The sequence below is a fragment of the Zeus faber genome (genome assembly GCF_960531495.2).
Source record: "Zeus faber genome assembly, chromosome: 9".
Taxonomy (NCBI): domain Eukaryota; kingdom Metazoa; phylum Chordata; class Actinopteri; order Zeiformes; family Zeidae; genus Zeus; species Zeus faber.
Genome location: NC_137197.1, coordinates 28,453,050 through 28,472,995, shown reverse-complemented (window position 1 = coordinate 28,472,995; position 19,946 = coordinate 28,453,050). Strand labels below are relative to the sequence as shown.

The following is a 19,946-nucleotide window of genomic DNA, read 5'->3' as shown; positions in this document are numbered from 1 at the left end:
AGGATGGATGACGTCATGTCAAGTTTCCCTTCCCCCATGTTACCGTAGCAACCATTTGTTTACGTCCAGAGATCAACTGTAGCAGCTTGTGCGTAAGCGAACGCCAGCGAGAATCGGAATTTTATAACTTTAATGCAACTTTGGAGTCAAGGAAAACAAAGTATGATGGCGGCAATACTTTCATATTTACTTTTCTGTGTCTTTTTCTTTTCCAGCGATTCAAATATATGATTTGATTTATTCGTAGTCCAAAACACTTAAGTAAATGTTCCAATTATTTGAATTTCAAAAGTAAAGCCGTTATTTTTATCGACTATATCCTAGGCGCGAAGGACGGAATGTCTCACCTGGAAGGGGCGCCGCGGTGGCGCAAGGTCGGCGGGCCGAGCCCCGAGAGCGTCCACGCGATGCGGAGCAGCTCCGAGCGGCACACCGCAGAGAGCCGGAGGATGATCTCTGAGGCGGACAGGGCGTCCAGACGCATGCAGCAAGACATTTGCAAGAGGCTGGGTGAGGAGAACATCTGTCCATCCTTCCATTCGTCCATCCACCTTTCCTTCCTTCCCGGGGGCCTCGTTGGGCGCTCGTTGCGCGTCCGGTGTTTTATGAATAGATGTAAAATATCCCCGGATCTAATTCTCCTGTCTTTCGGATCGTGCATTAAAGCCCTCGAAAACAATGGCATCGGTGATCGAAAAGGCGAGTAGGGAGCGCGTCGCTTGCGGTGAGCGAAAACGACGACCGGCAACGAGCTGCCAGCTTCATGGATACAAGGAAAGTTGAGCAGCGACGGGCGGCGGCCGATAGGAGGGAAGATACGCTCTCATTGGTAGTGATCCATGGAAAATGGATGCTCGACCACTGGGTATTGTTAATGATTGCGCTATTTTTTTTATTTTTTTTTCATGAAAAGCGTCTCTTAAACTATAGATACAACAAAGAACACGTCATGTTATGCTTCTCCAATAAGGACAATTCTTTATTCTAAGGGGCGGATGGAAAGATTGTTAACTTCATTTTTCGAGAGGTTTTTTTTTTTTATACAGCCTGGAATGCCATCTGGCGCTTGTAAGTTCGGAGGGTTCATTCTTTTGAAAGCTCCCCTCAGGGACAGAGCGCGGTCGTCCTGGTCCTCAGCCGGCCTCACTGAAGGGAAGGTGTTGAGCGGAAGGGAGGCAGCGGGCCCAGCTGCTCCTCGTCCCTTCACAGTTTGTGATGGAACACAGTCGACACCACATGGGTGTGGGCTCAGAGCTGTGGTAGTTTAGACTCCAACTTGTCCCTGTAGTCTCTTTTGGCATCTCTGATGGCTTTCCATAGGTCGTGTCTGGACTTCAAGGCCTCCAGGTCCCCAGAGCTATAGGCTGAGGACCGTGCTCTGAGCTTAGCACGGTCTTCACCATTAACCCAGGGCTTTAAGTCGGGGGAAAGTCCAAACATTGACTTTCGGGACGACATCATCGATGCACTTGGAGATGTCGGCTGAGACAGTCTGTGTATTCATTAATGGCCCCATCAGCTGCGACACGGAAAATCTGCCAGTTGGTGGTTTCAAAACAGTGTTGGAGAGTGGCAATGGCTTCCTCACTCCAGCATTGATCCGCCGGAAGAACTGTTTTTTTTTCCTTTTTTTAGTCGTCGTCTGTAGTTGAGAATAACAATGGTCAAGTCTGATCACCACGGGTAGGAAATTTACATGCTGTTGATATTTGGGCAAAACTTGCTCATATTAGCCTTATTGAAGTCACCACCAACAACAGAAGCTGCCTCAGGGTGAGCGTTCTCGAGTCCATTAATGCCTCCGTATAAGTCTTCTAGTGCACGCATTTTCGGGGGTATGTAGCGGAGCTGAATTCCCGAGGAAGGTATAATGGACAGACTTTAGGGTTAAGAACTCCAGGTCTGGCGAGCAGTGTGTTGAAAGTACTGCTACACCTGAACCCCGGCGAGAGTTAACAATCGTAGCCCGGGTGTAAATTAAAGGGATTAAAACAAGTTAGTTCCTAAAAGTTAAAAGGCAATTAAACTGAAATTAATTTAGTTTAATAAAGATGGAGAAACGGTTAAATGAAAGAGTAAGACAATTGAATCATAAATAGGGTAGAAATAGAGAGACGAGAGGATGGAGAGGCAGCGTGGTGAATGACTGAAGAAACCGTAGAAAAGTTTAGCTTAAGACCACGCACATTTCTGGCTTAACCGCAGTGTATCGGGGTGAATGTAGTGCGAGTGTCTGCTAAACTAACGTCGGTGAATCTGACTTTGGTCTTGTGAGTTGGACCTCTGCCGACGACTGTCATTCGGCAGCACCGCACCCCAGCGACGCACAGGCCTGCAACGGTATCCATCTACACGTGTGTGCGAGTGTGTGTGCGAGTGTGTGTGTGTGTGTAGGCCCACGGTTGTGGTTAATGTCGGGCTAAGTAGTTAAATTTACCAGTTTGATATTGGGAAATAGGTGTAGACGGGAAAGAAATAGGGATTTAAGTTTAAGTTTGTTTTTCCAACTAAACGCGATCTGATTTGGTTATTGATGTTTTTGTTTATTCAATTATATTATTTGTACGTATGAAAAGCAGTCAGTAAACTGTTACTTATTTTCATTAAAAAGAGTGGTCTGGGTCAGTTATTAAAAAAAAAAAAAAAAAGTCTAGCCAATGTGAATAGAGACTGTGAAGTTTTGCATTCGCTTTGTTTATTAGTAAGGTATTATAAGTTTCACCAAACGCAGGTAAACCTTCGTGGTAGCTACCTTAGAAACCGAACCCAAACAACCCAATCAGAGTGTTGGGGCGCTACACAATAATGCAGACCCCTCCGCTTCGCTGTTTACCCGACTCCGTTGTTCTGTCCTGCCCGTAGATGGAAAATACAGCCAGGTTAATGGCCAAGTCCGGCCCCGTAGGGAACAGCCAGGCAGTGAATGCCAGCACGCAGCAGTTTGCAAAGTCCCGCTGGAAGTTAACCCGTGCGTGTAGTTCATCCATTTTATTGAACATTTGCCAGTAAAATTCCCGGTAAAGGTGGATTGCAGTATCTCGTCTGAGATCTGCACGGTGTACCGGCACTTTGCCTCTTTTCTTTCTCCGCCGTCCACAGAGTAGCGGCAGCAGGACAAAGGGATCGCAGCACGTACTCCGATAAGTTTAGAAAAGGTCTGTGTTCAGTGACGAGCGAAATATCCAAAAGTGCTTGTGGATCATACTGTATGAGCGACAGTGCAGCATGTTAAAAAAAACCCACAATATAAACAATAATAAACAAAAATCGAACAGTTGTGTGCGGAGCCATTGTCAGTGCGACTGTCCTCTGGCGCAACTTGAACCGGTTACACAGTTACACACGGTTACCCTTTGTTCCTTCCCCCTTCCACCGACCCACCCAGCCACCCGCCCTTCATTCCTTCCATCCATCCATCCATCCATCATTTGTCTGTTCATCCACCCATCCATCCTTCCCGCATCATGCTTCCATACACTCACGCACCCACCCTTCCTTCCTTCCTTTTATCATCCATGCACCCATCCATTCACACTTTCTTCCTTCCTTCTTTTCATCCATCCATCCATCCTTCTGTCCTTCCCTCCTTCCTTCCTTCACATTTAAATACAGAGGTAAGTTTTGAACAGAAGGCTGAACTGTCATGCCTTATGTCGTTCAGAGGGGCGTATCCGAGACATCCAGTTTCTGAGGCAGGAACTGGAGTGCAGGCTGGAGGAGCTTCTCGGAGAGATCGACGCCCTCACGGCGTTCAGTGTTCGTGTGGAGAAGGCCCTGCAAGCGTGCTCAGAGCCTCTGAGGGTCACCCTGCTCTGTCTGGAGGAGAGGTGAGAGTACCAGGGGTGGAGATGGAGGTAGAGTGGTGAGGAGTTAGATAGCCGGAAAGGACGGTAGGCCTATCTCCATGTATATTACCCACATTAAGGTTTAAATATATTATATAAGATCCAAAAATCTTAAGATGGACCTTAATAAAAGAGAGAAGTACTGTGTTATGCACTGGAAGTTAGACGGTATCTGAGGGATTTAGTCTGAGTAGAGATACGTACATTTTCAGATATTTATGATTGAAGACTGGAAGGCACTGAGGCCTTACCTACAGATCTCTTCAGTAACCTTGCCTCCTTCCACCCAACCTCTGGATGCTTTCTGGGACCCCCCCCAGAACCAAGCGCGCCCCCGTGGAGCAGGAGTGTGACGAGGTGGAGAGAGAGCTGCTGAGGGAGAGGGAGGTTTTCGAAGACGTGGCTTCTTTGCTGAGGCGCACCTCAGAGCAGATCGTCGAACAGATACGGTGGGCGATTTGGTACTACTACGTGACCCGATATTTTTTTTTTCCAGGGACAGTTGTAATTGGGGGCCGGGGTTGTGTCCCTGACAGACTGAACCGCTCAGCCAAGTATTACCTGGAGAAGGATCTGAAGGATAAGTTTCAGGCCCAGAACATTGACAGCTCCTGTGCGCTGATGGCCAACCATTCCTTTGACCATGACAGGAGTTCCAGACACGCCACACTCGCTCTTCCAAGGTCAATTACCTTTGCCACATCAGTGTCTTAGTTCACAGCTTCCTTTTTGTTCTGATATTCTCATTAAAAACCTTACAGTCCTCCTGTGTCACGGAGGACTGTAAGGAGCGGCTCAGAGCGGCTCTCCACAAAAGAGGTCCAACATTAACTGACCACAAAAGTAACCACAAATCAACACCAACAGCGAATAACAAAGTCAGATGGCCCGGCCAAAAGTAACAAAAGGAAGGGAAGCTCCCCAGACCAACCGGTAACGGGTCGTAGGATCTGGGTTTCAACCCTCTACCCTAAACCAACGTTGGAGACTAAACCTTACAGAAATAAAGCTGTCAGAACAGGACTATGGAACCCATCAAAAAATAAATGAAACAACAAAGCAGAAATCTAAATCATGTCGGTCACAAAAGCTTAACTGCTGCTGCCGAGGGCGGGAGATGGACCCAAGCCCTCTTTATCAAGTTTCTCTCAATCAGGCCGGACCATATACAACTGAGCAAAACCAGTCACGAGACATTATGAGAATCACAATCATATGCACATTATGACCAACGGGGGAGGAAGCGTGTAACATCCTTACCCTCCTTTCAGTCCATAGAGTACAGTGTTACCAGCCCATGTTTGCTAGGAAAAACACAGATTTTATGGATGATTTTGAATATGCAGTTGTGGATTACCTCTAGGTCATCTTCTAAATAGCATTTCAAACTTACTCCAGCATGGGATTTACACCCCCCCCCCCTCCCCTCTTCTCTTCCTCCCTACTATCAGCATGGTGGTCAGCCCAGAGGAGTGGGAGAACTTCTCTTGGATCACCATAGCCAAGGCGGAGCAGGAGAAGGCCAATTCCAGCGCCCTGCGTGCACTGGTGGACTCCCTGTTGGAGGAGACCGCCACAGACATGCAGAGGCAGATCCAGGCCACTGCCTCGGTCTTCCAGCTTAAGATACAGGAGACCAAGACCGCCAAGGCCCAGATGGAGGACCATCTGTCCAGGGTAGAGACCACACATGGTAGTTAGTGTAGGAGACACTATTGAGCTGTGAGCCCATAGATCTTCATTTCCAATGTCCCTTCAAGGTTATTTCTGAGATTAGGTAGGCACCTTCTACCCAACAGAGCAACATGTGCAATGCCTAGAGGGCTGAAACATGCTTTAGCATAAGTCCAATCATGTTAAACCACAGAAGCCTTTACCCGCACCCGGGGTTGGTTCTGAGCATCGTACATATATAGGTAGTCAAAAAGAAAATAAAATGATGGCAGAAAATTAAATTATGGAAGACATTTTTTATATTGTTTGAGAATAAAAAATACAAAGATGTTGGGTGCCCCCAGATGTTATTTTTTATGTTGTTAGAAAAATAACCTTTTTGGCTGCCCAAACCCCCTGGCCCCATGGATTGTTTTTTTCCCAATTGTCGCGTGCCGGAGGGCTGGCAGCCGCTCTGCCCTGATCTCAACCAGGGGTGGACTATATCAGCAGTAGGCCACCACGAGTTTTCCCAGTGTGCTGCTTAACAGTCGCTTAACTTGTCTGCTTAACAAGACAGGACTCAGTGAAGGCGACCCAGAGGGTTCGTCAACGTTCCATTGGTAGCCAAAGCCTGGTTCTATTCCCTGCCCAGTGGCTCAGAACCACCCGCCGGGGGCTGAGGTGTCCAGATGGAAACAACAACCATGGGATAGCCGTGACCCTTTCATAGAACTTTTATTTATCTTGCTGTTTCTACACACTACAACCATCAACAAGTGAACATCTCTGCATCCCTCTCCCACATTCTTCTCCGTCCGCATCCTCCCTGCACAGAACAACCCAGAACCCACCTTCTCATCACCTCAGCCAATCACCCTCTTTTCTGGACACCTCGCCCCAATCCAATAAGAAAGCATGCAAATAATAGTATAAACCGTAAAGTTGTTTCTGTTGTAAGGAAAGCTAGATTCGTTTTTAAATGTATTTCACTTTTTTGGTTGTTATTTTGCGATTTATTGCATAAAAATTCACCAGAATGCAGGAATGAAGGTCTCTGAAACTAAATGTCTTACTAAAGGAGGACCCCCATACCCCCCTCGCTTCTTCTTGCCTCGCCTAGGGCTCCAAAAAGGCTAGAGCCGGCCCTGCCCACACCTGCTATGTCATGACCATGACCATGATCATGAAGATGTCAGAGCATTCCACTTTCTTTCAATTCCACAAACTCCATCAGTTGTTGCATGTTGACATTGTCCGAGGGGCAACCCATCTGGCATCTAAGAATCTCTCACTCTTCTCCTTCCCTGGCAGGTTCTGTCAGAATTTGCCAGCCAGGAGAGGAACTTGAAGGCTCTGCTGGAGGCCGTGGCAGAAAAAGAGATTCCTCTGGGTGTGGCCCAGGCCCGCCTGTCCGCCCGCGCCCGGAGGCCCGGCACCGAGCAGTGCCATGATGCGCCGCAAGCACGTCTGATCTCTGAGGTCCAGGAGCTCACGGCTTACATCGACCGGTGAGAGAAGCCGTTGCAGTTCAGTTCAGCGTTTGCGGATCTAATACGCATGACTTTTTCTTTACGTCTTCCTCCTCCCTCGGTAGGATGCGCGAGGCTGAGGCCCAGTCGCAGACGGAGCAGAGGAACCTGATCCGCTGCCAGCTGGACCTTCAGGAGAACATCGAGATCAAGGCCAACTCCCTCTATGTGGACGAGGTCATCTGCACCCAGCTCCGAGAGCATGTCATGATCCACAACTTCTGACTGGAGAGAAAACGACATTACCTGTGGAGCAGTCAATATCTTTTTAATTGATTCATAATATGAGTGGTTTGCTGTGGGAGCTTGCGTGTGATTGGTACCAGAAAAAAAAGTTTTTGTAGCATCTATGAGAAATTATACAAATTCGTATCCATCCAGGTACTCTAAAAGTAATCAGCTTATGTTATGTAACCAAATGAGAGAAAATCCGCCACACTTTCCAATAAGACATTATGCAGGTAGTGACATTTTCATTGGTAAAGCCTTTTATTATAGTTAGTCTCCAAGGGCTTTCCAGGTCACCCTGCACCTGCATCTTGTAACTTTTGGCATAGATGTGCATGCCAAATACAGGATGCCAGGATGCATTGCACTGCTGCCTCACAGCAAGAAGGTCCTGGGTTCGATTCCCGCCAGGGGCGCTATTGGCACTGTGCTCCGGGCGGGTTATCTCCCAAATAGGAGCCTTTCTGTGTGGAGTTTGCATGTTCTCCCCGTGCTCACATGGGGTTTCCTCCACCTAACGTCAGTAAGGACCCCCACCAAAATCATGCACACATCATCGTCTGACCAGCGATGGACACTCTTTCCCGGGCGCGTCCACGAATGCTGCCCACTGCTCCTGGCTGCGCCCCCAGAGGAAGGACAAGCCAAAAATGGGTTAAATGCAGAGGCCTCATTTCACCAGCCACCATCCAAAGCATGTGTGTGTGTGCGTGCGTGCATGTGTTGTAGTGTGGTGTGCTGTGACAATTACAGATTCTTCTTCTTGAAATTAAACTTTTAAACTGCTGTTGGGTGTTAGAATGAGCCTCTCATTGAAAGTCAACCTGTAAGTAAATGGAATGTCACACCGATGACCTCAGAACTACTCAACCAACATGAGCAAAGCAGTAAATGATGATGACTCAGCACACAGGAGCACGTTGAAAAGCTTTATTTACACAAAACAGGAAAGATCACAACAGGGATTTGCTGGGCTGACTCACTTTCTAATTAGAAAGAAATAACCCTACTGTTCTAACACCAGTACGGTTTGGATTGGAAAAGGAAATTAATTCTGACGCAGTGTGCAGGTGGGGATGTTCTTTCCAAGGTGTCATTCGGATCCAGCAGGTTCCTGGAGTTCGCTGGGACGTACTTTGCTTCTTTAGAAATTGTGAATGGCAGCACGAGCCCTTGACAACAACCACTTCCTCCTCTGGTAAAACATTCCTGAGTATGTCCTTGAAATCTCCAGCACATCATGCCGAAAGCATTTTTATCAGAATTGGAAATATTACCCAGTATAATAATTATTGCCTTAAAATGATAAAAATGTAAATAAACATGTACAAACTTCAAAAGTTTTAGCCTTATTCACAAGGAGCCTAAAAATACAGGTACTCCTCACTTAAGTTCCGCTCCTAGGACCAGTTCGTCAAGCGAATTGGTTGATAAGCGAGGACCCGTGTTATGTCACGGTAAGGGGGCGTGGCCATTGCAAACGCTAGTGTAGTGAATACTGACAGACTGCAGGAACGAGACTGAGACTGAGAACAGTAATGAGATGCGATACATCGCATCATGCATCACCGTACACATCATCACAAGTGCACTTGTGAGGGTCCATACTGGCGCCGGGCCAGGGATTGAGGAAGAGGAGGCAGACGGCGGTGAAACAGCGCCGTTTGGTGTGTTCATTAATTGCTTTTTAAAATCAAACAGTGGCTCGTGGGCCAAAAGAACAACTCAGGGGCTCGCAGGCCAATACGTAAATAGTCCACGCAGAATCACCGCATCCGCTCTCCCACGGTCTGTCCGGCAGCTTGCCGATCGGGCGGAACTCACCCTGTGCGTCCCGTCTCTATGGCACGCCGATCCTTACTGCGCGGACAACCGGACATTTATTCCTTCCTCTTTTGGGATCAGGCGAATCAGCGGAGTCCCTCTGTTGATTCGCCCGATCCACAGCAGCTGAGTGGCCTCGGGATGGGAGCCTGCACCACCTGTCTGCAGCGGCGGCTTGACCACGCCTCCTTGGTCCACCACAAGTGTATATACTGCATATAGTATATATAGTATATAGTGTATAAAGGGTGATGCGCGATGAGATGCTTGACACTGTGACACCGCAGTATTGTACACAGCGTACAATACAGACTGGTCATAGAGCTGGTGGTAAATCTGAATGGTCATTAAACAGGTAGGTCATTAGGTGAGGAGTACCTGGACATTATATTAATATATGCTCTACATTAACCTCTTCACTTCCAGAGAAAGTTGGTTCTACATTTAGCCTGAAAAGCAAGCGAGGGAGAAAAAAAACTATTACAATTCCATACATGAGGTTTCCATTCATTCGGAATCGTGTTGGTGTTGGTGTCGTACCTGGTGCCAGCGGAGCGTAGCCTGTGGCAGGGCCAGGTGACAGTACAAGCAGGGGCTGATCCGGTCCGGGTCCTCTGGGTGCTCCCGGGGCCCACTCGCCAGGGCCCTGTCTGTCAGGGACAGTGCTTTCAAGGACCAGCTCTGCCTGGAGGGGGCGGCAGCACCACCTGACTCCTTCTCCTCCTCTTTGTTCTCCTCCTCTTCCTCGGACGCTGTAAGGTGACTGTGCCATTCAGGAACACAGCCCAACTGGTTTTCGGGAAAGTAGAACAAAAACAGCTTTCAGGTGTTTATGTCAGCAAGTTGGCACAATTTTTATGACAGTTATTTATTACACAATTACAAAGTGGCACGGTGAATTGCACTGCTGCCTCACAGCAAGAAGGTACTGGGTTCAATTCCTGCTTGGGGCGCTGTTGGCACCGTGCTCCGGAAGCTATCTCCCGACTAGTTGCCTTTCTGTTGTGGAGTTTGCATGTTCTTCCCGTGTGCACATGGGGACTCCTCCATATAACATCATAAGAACCCCCACTAAAAACATGCACAACAACATCGTCTGACCAGCGATGCACATTGAAGTCGGCCCCCGGGCGCTGTACTGTCAGCTGCCCACCACTCCTGGCTTGCCCCCCGGAGGAAGGACAAGCTTTGATAGGATAAATGTGGAAAACACATTTCACAGCCTCAGTGTGTGTGTCGGCCATAGCTGCATGTAATGCATGTGTTGTGGTGTGTGTGAGAGACAATCAAGATGAGCTAAGCTTGTCCTGTTTAAAGTTGTTTCACCCATTCTTTGGGGGGAATTTCTTATTTGATTGATGAAGGGGAATTTGTCCACTGCATTTGACCCACCCTATAGCTATCTCGGAGAAGTGGGATGGCCATAGCATGACACCCAGGCACCAACTCCAGATCCAGAGCCAGAGAAGTGGCTACCCCACCATGCATGTCTACAGGGTTGGAGAAAAACATTCTGAAATCTAAAGAAAGTAAACAGAAAGGGGGGGAAATGCTCCACCCACCTTGTGTTCCTCCATGTCTTCAGCTGGGAAGAATTTCATGCACCCTATGCAGATCACCGACTGTTGTTCTGTGGAGAAAAGCAAAATGTGTGAGAGAGTGAGAGAAAAGTGAGATGGAAAACAATCCGAGTCGGGTCAGACACCATTGCTTCTTGTACTGGTTTTAGTGGTGACAGTGCGACGGTTCTGATGATGGGGACGATGAGGAAGAGGAGGATTCGCAGCGGCCAGGAGCCCGGAGCAGGTCAGGGAGTGGTTTGACTGATCCCGGAGGGTGACGTAGCGGAGGCACGCCTGGCAGAGCTCCGTACGGCTCCCGCAGACCGTATTGTGCATCGCCAGCTTCCTCCACGGCATATCCAGCTCACAGAACACGCAGCTCTGCAGGCGCTCCACGCATTCGTCAGACTGCGGAGGCCAGAGCAAAAACAAGACGACAACGACCAAAATAAATGAACAAAATGCATATATATATATACGATCAACCACAACATTAAAACCACCACTAAACCACTAATACTGTGTAGCTTCCCCTCATGCTGCCAAAACAGCGCTGACCAATCGAGGCATAGACTCCACAAGACCTCTGAAGGTGTCCTGTGGTATCTGGCACCAAGTCGTTAGCAGTTGATCCTTTAAGTCCTGGAACTTCCTTGAATCTTGAAAAGTCGTGAGGTGGGGCCCCCATGGATCAGGCTTGTTGTTCCAGCACATCCCACAGATGCTCGATTGGATTGGACCCTAACTCCGGCCATCCACATGATGTAGAAGAAAACGTGATTCATCAGACCAGGCCACCTTCTTCCATTGCTCCATGGTCCAGTTCTGATGCTCATCCGCCCATTGTAGGAGTTTTAAGTGGTGGACAGGGGTCAGCGTGGATACTATGATCGGTCTGTGGCTACACAGCCCCATACACAGCAAGCTGTGCTGCACTGTGTGTTCTGACACCTTTCTACCAAAGCAGCATGAACTTTTTCAGCAATTTGTGCTACAGTAGCTCTTCTGTGGGATTGGACCAGACAGGCTGGACTTCACTCCCCACATGCATCAATAAGCCCATGGGTGCCTATGACCCTGTTCACAGGTTGTCCTTCCTTGGAGCACTTTTGGTAGGTACTAACCACTGCATACCGGGAACACCCCACAAGACCTGCTGTTTTGGAGATGCTCTGACCCAGTCGTCTAGCCATCTCAATTTGGTCCTTGTCAAAGTTGCTCAAATCCTTACACTTGCCCATTTTTCCTGCTTCCAACACATCAGCTTCAAGAACTGACTGTTCACTTGCTGCCTAATATATCCCACCCCTTGACAGGTGCCATTGAAACGAGATGAGCAATGTTCACTTCACTTGTCAGTGGTTTTAATGTTGTGGCTAATCGGTATATATATATAGACATAGATAGATATATATCATGAATCATCTTTTCTTCTACATCATGTGGATGGCCCGAGTTAGGATCCGATCCAATCGAGCATCTGTGGGATGTGCCGGAACAACAAGCCTGATCCATGGGGGCCCCACCTCACGACTTTTCAAGATTCAAGAAACTTCCAGGACTTAAAGGATTTGCTGCTAGATACTATGGTTACTATGGATATACTATGGATATTTATTGTTATTATTTGATTTGTATGCTTGTTCATTTTTTGTGTTTAGTGTTTAATTTTTGGTTCATTTTTCTATTGGTTTGTGTCCATTTTTTTAGGCTCATATTCGTGTTTTGCATTAGGTTTATTGTACATTACCATTTTTCTCATCTTAGGTACTGCTTTCTGGTTTACTGCTAGTTTTTCCTGGTATCTACTACAGTATCTATCTATCTATCTATCTATCTATCTATCTATCTATCTATCTATCTATCTATCTATCTATCTATCTATCTATCAAGTATATGGCATAAGTTCTGCGTCACAATTATCACATAATGGCCTGATCTCAATTATTTGACCAGATCGTGATCGTTGTGCAAAATCATCAGATTCCACCATCATGTTTCCATCTAAATTCAAGGGCAAATGTAAACTTTTTTTTTATGATTCAATATTCAGTGTCAATAAATGTCTCCTCTTCATGAGGTGGATGGGTATTATTATTCTGTTAAAAGCTTATACTATGATAGTGACAAAAAAGTCACGATAAAATGGTTAATCACGATTATTTGTGTCGATTCATCATCAGCTATAATGTCACAATTGTGAGTGCCCCACACACATGAGGCCATCGCTATCTGTTTCATGTTACCTGAATAGATAAGCAGGGCTTTTTTGAGGGAAACAAAATCAATTATTCTCAACGTTAAGAAACTCAGATTTCAACCTTTGGGGAAAAGAATGAAGAGAACATAAATAATATAGGTATGGGTAACATGGACTAATACTTGATCTCATTTGACAACAACTGTTACGGCTTCACAACAATGCATCAGAGCAATACAGGGATATTAAAAGGGGTGATGTGTTGGTGATGATGGAGAGACAAAGGAGCACTTTGACAGTCAACTTGCCTCATGGTCCGTCAGAAAGCGGCGCTCCATCCTTTGGTGGCATTTAGGGCAGTGCACCTGCATAAAGATAGAAATAAATTATGATTCGTAATAATTATGGATTAAAGTTGGCTGTCTGCAATAAACTATGCCTCTGTTTATCTAAGATTAACTAGCGTGTGTAAACACCAACTTTATTGTTGCAGCCACTCCACACACATGTCCGTAGTACATTATGTGCACTTCCTCAACCGGTCTTGCTCCTCCCCTTGACATCTCCCTCTTTTAGATACTGCTCTTATCCATAACCACTAACACTCATTGCTTAGTATACCAGCTGCAGTAGTACCCTCTCGTGGCCTAAGAGTAAATGTTTATCAACCACCAAGCATTTTATCAATCTAACGAAAACACGCTGAGCAGTGTCTTACTTATTTTTTGAAGACAAAAACACGCATAACGGTGTCTTACTTTTTTCCCCAAAACAAGCCATGTTTCCCTCAAACAGTCCCTTTTTTTTTTTCCTTTACAAATCAAGTCTCGGAGCAGGTTTAGTGAACCTACTATATCTGGTTCGGAACACTCCATCAGCGTTCACCTTTGGCCTACAATAGGTGAGCTACGTTTTGGGCTCTCCTGAATGTCTGGTGGGTCATTTCAGGGGTTTGTGTTGTCAGGCACTGGGGACCCGGCACTGGGGTCTGTCTCAATGAGGTGCGACCTCCACTTGTCACTACTGCGGGTGTAGTCCATGCCTTTTGACCGTCCAGCCTTGTGAGACCATGATCTCCTTGTCGCAGTGGTGTGAGTTGTCTCACACAATGACGCTTGTTGTAGTAGTAGGCCTGTTTACCTATCTGCACAGCATCTCTAGCCCTGACGGGCTGTCTGCTCAGCCACTTTGGTCGCAGGTCCTTGGCAAGGATGGGCAGAGTCATCCTATTTCATCAAGAGTTCAGCCCTACTGACACCCGCTGCTGTGTGGAGACAATCTGTAGGTTATGAGTGCATGTAGCGGATCTTTTTGTTTCAGAATCCTCTTGGCTGATTGGACTGTATGCTCTGCATGTGCCTTTTCTTGTGGGTTATGGGGGCTGTGTGTGTGTGTGTGTGTGTGCGTGTGTGTGTGTGTGTGTGTGTGTGTGTGTGTGTGTGTGTGTGTGTGTGTGCGTGCGTGTACCTGGGTGTGCTCGTCCAGTTTGTGCTGTTTGAGCTGGTCTCTGGGCACCGACTCTCCACAGTCTGGACAAGCACGCAGGAAGCGGTGGCAGTGGGTTTCATGGAGGGCAAAGTTGGCCCCCGCCACTTCCTTGTTGCTGAAAGAGACAAGAAAACCAAAAAAAAAAAACATGACTTTAATGGGGAGTTATTTCAGCCACAACATTAAAAGCGCAGACAGGTGAGGTGAATAATATTGCTCATCTCATTCCAATGGCACCAGGTGTGGGATGTATTAAGCAGCAAGTGAACAGTCAGTTCTTGAAGTTGATGTGTTGGAAGCAGGAAAAATGGACAAGCGTAAGGATCTGAGCCACTTAAGAATTAAAATTAAAGAAAATAAATCTTGTTTACAGATGGGTCACTATGGAAGCATATTGCTGCCACGCCAGAAAAATAAAAATGGATCAGTATCACATTATAACGTGATAGGGTTATTGTTAGAACTGATGTTTTTGACATTACAACAATATACTATTACTTTTTGTTTTACCTTTTTACGTTTCACGTTATAACGTGATAACTGATTGTGATTAGTTGGTCTTGCGTACGGTTGTGAACTGGCAATAGGCCTATTGCAATAAACTGGCGAATAGATTACGCATACATATATATCTGGTATTGTCGTATTCAAATATCCATATATATAGAAAGATGTATTTTTTTTAATGTAAATATTGGCATTAATGTTTGTTCTATTAAATATTACTTCCAGACTGCAGCAAGACATTTATGCACAGCAGACTTACATACAGAACGTATTGTTTGACATTAATACGTGTTTATATCGTAGCGTGGCGGGGGAACTGAACGGAGGGAGAAGAACGGCGAGGGGACGACGACGCGTTCGATGGCTCAACTCTCCCATTTCCTCGCCGCAGCAACAACCGACCCGGGGTTGAGGTGTCGCCCGGTGACAAAGTGAAACATGACGGCTGCCTCGCTGGCTCTCTCCTTGTGTCACGCCTGCACCTGACGTCCTCCCTCTCGTCTCCCTCGCTCCGCCCAGACGCACCCCCATTTCACCCCAATCATCCCGCCCCGGACACACAGCTCAGTCACCGGTCCGGACCATTAGCGTCAGCGCCCCTCGCGGTGGTAACCAGTGGTCAGTGCATTTGACGCTGAAATAAAGACCAAATGTGTCATGTCTTCATACAGATGGAAGACTGAGACTGTCTATGACCCTTTTGTGAGAGGAACATAACTCCACAGTCAGTAAAGTCAGTGAATAATAATAATAATAAAGTACCGATCTCCCGAACTATCGAGAACAAAACGATACTAAAAATAAAACCAAGAAAAAACCCCAAAACAACCCCGATGGGTCACTTAATGATGTACATACTACTGCGATTATGGCAGCTCACCCCATAATATCATCACATCAGAACCATTATGAAACATTGCGCCACAAACTGGTCTGCCGATTGGATTCACACTGAAGTGAGAGGTGACTATGATCCTCTTAGTAAGTCTCACCATTGGCCGCAGACGCGAGGGTCTTCCATGGCGTCCATCAATAAGGGTCCTAAGCCTACTGATCCCACATGGCATGAAGTTACATGGCACGTTGACGGTTCGCTCTCTCTTTCTGACTTTCTTTCTGACTTTCTTTCTGACTTTCTTTCTGACTTTCTTTCTGACTTTCGTTTTCTTAAGTTGTCACAAAAGAAAGTGAAAGCAGGAGATCTGCGTAAACCACGCTCTGTCGTTGCGAGCATCCACCACCAGATGGCGCCACAGGCGAAATGTTTTCCATCTGGAAACCGGCCACGACGTTGAGATGGAGCCAGATGTTCAACTATCACCCGTTGAGCGTCTCCTACAAATCACCTTGTTTGTTTGGTTGTTTGTTTGACGCACTTTTCACTGGAAAAATGAAAAGGGAAATGCTCAAAGGGCAAAAAACAGTCCTCAAACTGTATTTTTGGATATTAAACTTTTACTCTATTACACTCATATTGCTTTATACTGCTATTGCCATAGGTTTGTAATTGTGCTTTTAATTACTTTCAGCCATAATGTATGTCTTACTCTCACCTAACTATGAACAAAAGAAATAAAGAAACATCTTGTACATTTAGTTATCAATAGTTTTCACACCTGGTCCTGTGTTCAAGTTTTCAAGCCAACACAAGTGTAATAAACTAGACTATTAAAAAAATGGACAGTAGTTTAACAGAAAGTGAAAACAGGGGAAAAGTGAATTTTTAAAGTTTATTGCAAATTTATCTTTTTCAAATCTTTCTCCATTGATGCACGGCCACATCAGTTGAGCAGGCCTGCAGCAGAGTGTACGCTTCAGAAATTGTCAGTGTTTTTTTTTGTGGTCCTGCCCTGTTCTCTGGATCCAAACTCTACTTTTACATGGTGACAGGGGGAACACGTCGCTATGGGAACAGCAACAGGAGGCAAGGACTAGTGCTGCATGGAAGGAGTTTTGGAAACAGTAAACGTCCCAAATGAACAGTGTCCCTACGTTCCCCACACCCCGCATTTAGAGTGAGCTGTGATGTCATCAACCCTCCATAGAGAGGGAGCTGTGATGTCGTCAACTCTCCATTCGGAGCCACCCTGTGATGTCATCAACCCTCCACGCAGAATATCTATTAAGACTGCTGGCAGCACCATACACTTGCTGTTATGTTTACAATTTATTCTTATAATACTAATAATAATATTATATCTAGGTTTGCGGTTCTGCTCCTCCCACAGTTTTTATTCCACATAGTCATCATGGAAACACATGTAACATGTTAGGGAATTCTCCCCCAGCAGCTGTACCGGAGGTATAATCACAACGTGACGTCACGATCCTGAGGAGCCGCAGTCAGTTTTCACCAAAAAAGGAGCATGACACACACACAGGGCCAGCAGACTTTTATAATTTCACCAGGAATTGTCTTTTGTATATATATTTTTGTAGCTTTTGACAAGCTCCCTGGGAGTGTCTATCTTGCAGCTCCAAGAGGGATCAGACTCCCGGCGACAACAACCCATGAGCCCCCATACAATCCATGAGGCCCTTCAGGGGCCAGAGAGCGAGGGCTTCCTGCTGCGTCAGTGTGACTCCCTGGCATGCGCGTGGGAACGTATTTTCAGCAGGGAGGACTGCCCTGGACACAGTATGTGCATGATTTTCCACCTCCTTAAGGGAGAAAAAAACACACTACTTAGAGAAATTAAAATTGAAATAAAAATGACTCTGGCTTGATTTCCCCTGCGCATCCGATATTAACCATCATTAACATTTTGGGGGTTTTTTCAATGTCACATGAAAAAATCACCTCAAACGCCTCATCGTTTTGATTGCGCCAAACGTTTTCAATCATTGCGTTATTCCATTTTAGCCCCACTTATGAATAAAACAAATTTCAGAAACTGGCTGCGTGACCATACAGGGGAAAGCAAATATTAAAATAAAAAATGAAGAAGTCTGAGGTTGTGAAACGCAAAACAAATGTGAACTTTGACGATTGGATTATTTTAACATTTTGCACACTGCAATGAAGCTCTCCAAATCCACAAGAACATTGCCAAGTATTAATTTCAAGCAAATTATTTTCATTATTTCACAGCAGTCACACCAGAATGAATTTTCATCGGCACTTAAAAAGTCATTGACATTGCTCCACAAGCTAAACCTCAGAGGACTGTGGAGGCGCACCTCAAACCCCAAAAGTCCCTCACACAACACGCATTATGAGAGAGAACCAGGTTGTTTCCCATATTAGATTAAAAGAACAAACACCCACCCACTTCCCAGCCCTTTCTCCAGAGACAAGCTTAATAAAAAGATTTGTTTTTGCTTTCCCAAAACCAACAGAAAGCTGACGTATGAATCAATCTAATCAACAAACCCGTCATTTGCTGTTATATGGAGATTTAGGGCAGGGAGATACTGACTGGTTGTTGCATTGCATCGCTGGTTGGGCACATTTCTATCAAGCCTGTCGCTTCTTGGTGACGGATAAGGACGCAGGAAGGGCGGTATGGGGATACTGATATTAAACTAATTTCAGTGATTACATGCAGCAAACATGCAGCAGCAAAGAGTCAGACCAGCCGTGAGGGTCTGACCGGAGTCAGATCTCTAGTGCTGTCCATCATCTGGTCCAGGTCCAGGTCCAGGGTCGGTTACGAAAGGTCCATTACGCACGGTGGTTATTTTGCTTTGTTCACTAAGGAACAGAGTTAAATAAAATAGTCTAAATCCAAAATAAAACAAGACACTTCTCTTATTTGGAGGAATGGGGCAAGGGAGCGCACAGCGGAGCACATCGCTGGCGAGCCGATGGGATGGGCCCCTAGCTGCTTCTGGGGCCCCCTAGCGGCCACTGGGCCCCAGTGCAGCTGCACCGACGAGTTACTTCACTGCCCCCAGCCCCCCCTCTTCCCGCGTTCTGTCTGTTGTAGACCCTCAAGCTCATCGCCCTCCGCATGGAGGCTCTGTCTCTCCTCCAGCAGCGGCTCCTCAACCCCGAGCAAGAGGCAGGGGCTCCGATCCGGGAGACAAGCTCCCTGGGAGTGTCCAGACACCGCATCTTGCAGCTCCAAGAGAGATCAGACTCCCGGCGACAACAACAACCCGTGAGCCCCCATACAATCCATGAGGCCCTTCAGGGGCCAGAGAGCGAGGGCTTCCTGCTGCGTCAGTGTGACTCCCTGGTGAGCCGGGTGTGCCGCCTGGAGAGTCTGCTGCAGACCCTCAAGCTCATCGCCCTCCGCATGGAGACTGAGAAAGAGCTGGATCCCTCTCACACAGGTAGTGGCCACTTATAACTAACTTTGAGAGGAGGGGACAGGTATTGCAGTAAAAGAAGATATGTGAGGTACAATGAATATCTAAGAGAATGGAAGCTGACCCGACTTCTAAACCGTATCAAACTAAACATAACACCTTTCCTCAAAACATTTTCTTTCAAGATTACTTTATTTCCACATAATAAAAAAAAAGGAAAAGGAATACATGAAAACGTTCAGGAACCTTCTGTATCTTTCACTGTTAATGTTAAAAAGAGCAGCTGTCCCATCTGCCTCCTCCTCCTCCTCCTCCTCCTCCTCTTCATCCTGATCTTCGTCTGACGCTACCTCGGACTGTCTCAGTCCCTCAGCCATTCGGGAAAACAGCCCAACTTGTTTTCGGGAAAGTAGAATAATAAGAACAGGCTTTAGTTGTTAATGTCAATGAGTTGTTTCACTCGTTTTTGGGGAATTTCCCCACATCACTGGGGGAATCTGTCCACTGCATTTGACCCATCCTCCATCTATAGGATGGGTGCCAGCAGTAGGATGGCCAAAGCATGTTTCCCGGGGAGCAACTCCAGATCCAGAGCCGATGCCTTGCTCAAGTGGCATCAACAGGAATGCCTACCTCAACATGCATGTCTATAGGGTGGGAAGAAACCATTTTGAAATCAAAAGGAAGTAAGCAGAAGTAAGGGTCGGGGTGGGGTGTGTGTGTGTGTGTAGGGTATTGGGGCCTCCATCTACCTTATGTTCTTCTATGTCTTCGGCTGGAAAGAAGTTCATGCACCATCCCTCTAAGCCTTCTCTTTTTTTTCCTTGTTGTAATTACAGCAACTTAGCCTATA

General features: G+C 46.5%; 2 protein-coding genes across 2 annotated transcripts; one reads left to right on the top strand and one right to left on the bottom strand.

The window, feature by feature from the left end:
• The first annotated feature begins 54 nt into the window (after nucleotides 1–54).
• On the top strand, nucleotides 55–8,038 carry LOC307234569 (tektin-1-like). The gene is made up of 8 exons (XM_080006352.1): nucleotides 55–160; nucleotides 325–510; nucleotides 3,662–3,827; nucleotides 4,166–4,294; nucleotides 4,382–4,528; nucleotides 5,297–5,522; nucleotides 6,813–7,009; nucleotides 7,096–8,038. The coding sequence occupies exons 1-8, from the start codon at nucleotides 133–135 to the stop codon at nucleotides 7,253–7,255; spliced, it is 1,239 nt and encodes a 412-aa protein (XP_079862478.1). The 5' UTR covers nucleotides 55–132; the 3' UTR covers nucleotides 7,256–8,038.
• Nucleotides 8,039–8,240: 202 nt separating this feature from the next.
• Nucleotides 8,241–15,860, bottom strand: xaf1 (XIAP associated factor 1; the record flags this gene model as incomplete). Its single annotated transcript, XM_080006757.1, has 7 exons — nucleotides 8,241–9,531; nucleotides 9,623–9,871; nucleotides 10,645–10,712; nucleotides 10,803–11,052; nucleotides 13,153–13,209; nucleotides 14,312–14,447; nucleotides 15,832–15,860. The coding sequence occupies 7 exons, from the start codon at nucleotides 15,858–15,860 to the stop codon at nucleotides 9,499–9,501; spliced, it is 822 nt and encodes a 273-aa protein (XP_079862883.1). The 3' UTR covers nucleotides 8,241–9,498.
• Between the last annotated feature and the right edge of the window lie 4,086 nt (nucleotides 15,861–19,946).

What these genes read in the sequence shown, in the direction of transcription:
- LOC307234569 (XM_080006352.1), top strand. Translation starts at nt 133, where the DNA reads ATGCAACTTTGGAGTCAAGGAAAACAAA. An exon ending in CTGCTCTGTCTGGAGGAGAG is followed by an intron (nt 3,828 to 4,165) that starts GTGAGAGTACCA and finishes GACCCCCCCCAG; the next exon opens with AACCAAGCGCGCCCCCGTGG. An exon ending in CTCACGGCTTACATCGACCG is followed by an intron (nt 7,010 to 7,095) that starts GTGAGAGAAGCC and finishes CTCCCTCGGTAG; the next exon opens with GATGCGCGAGGCTGAGGCCC.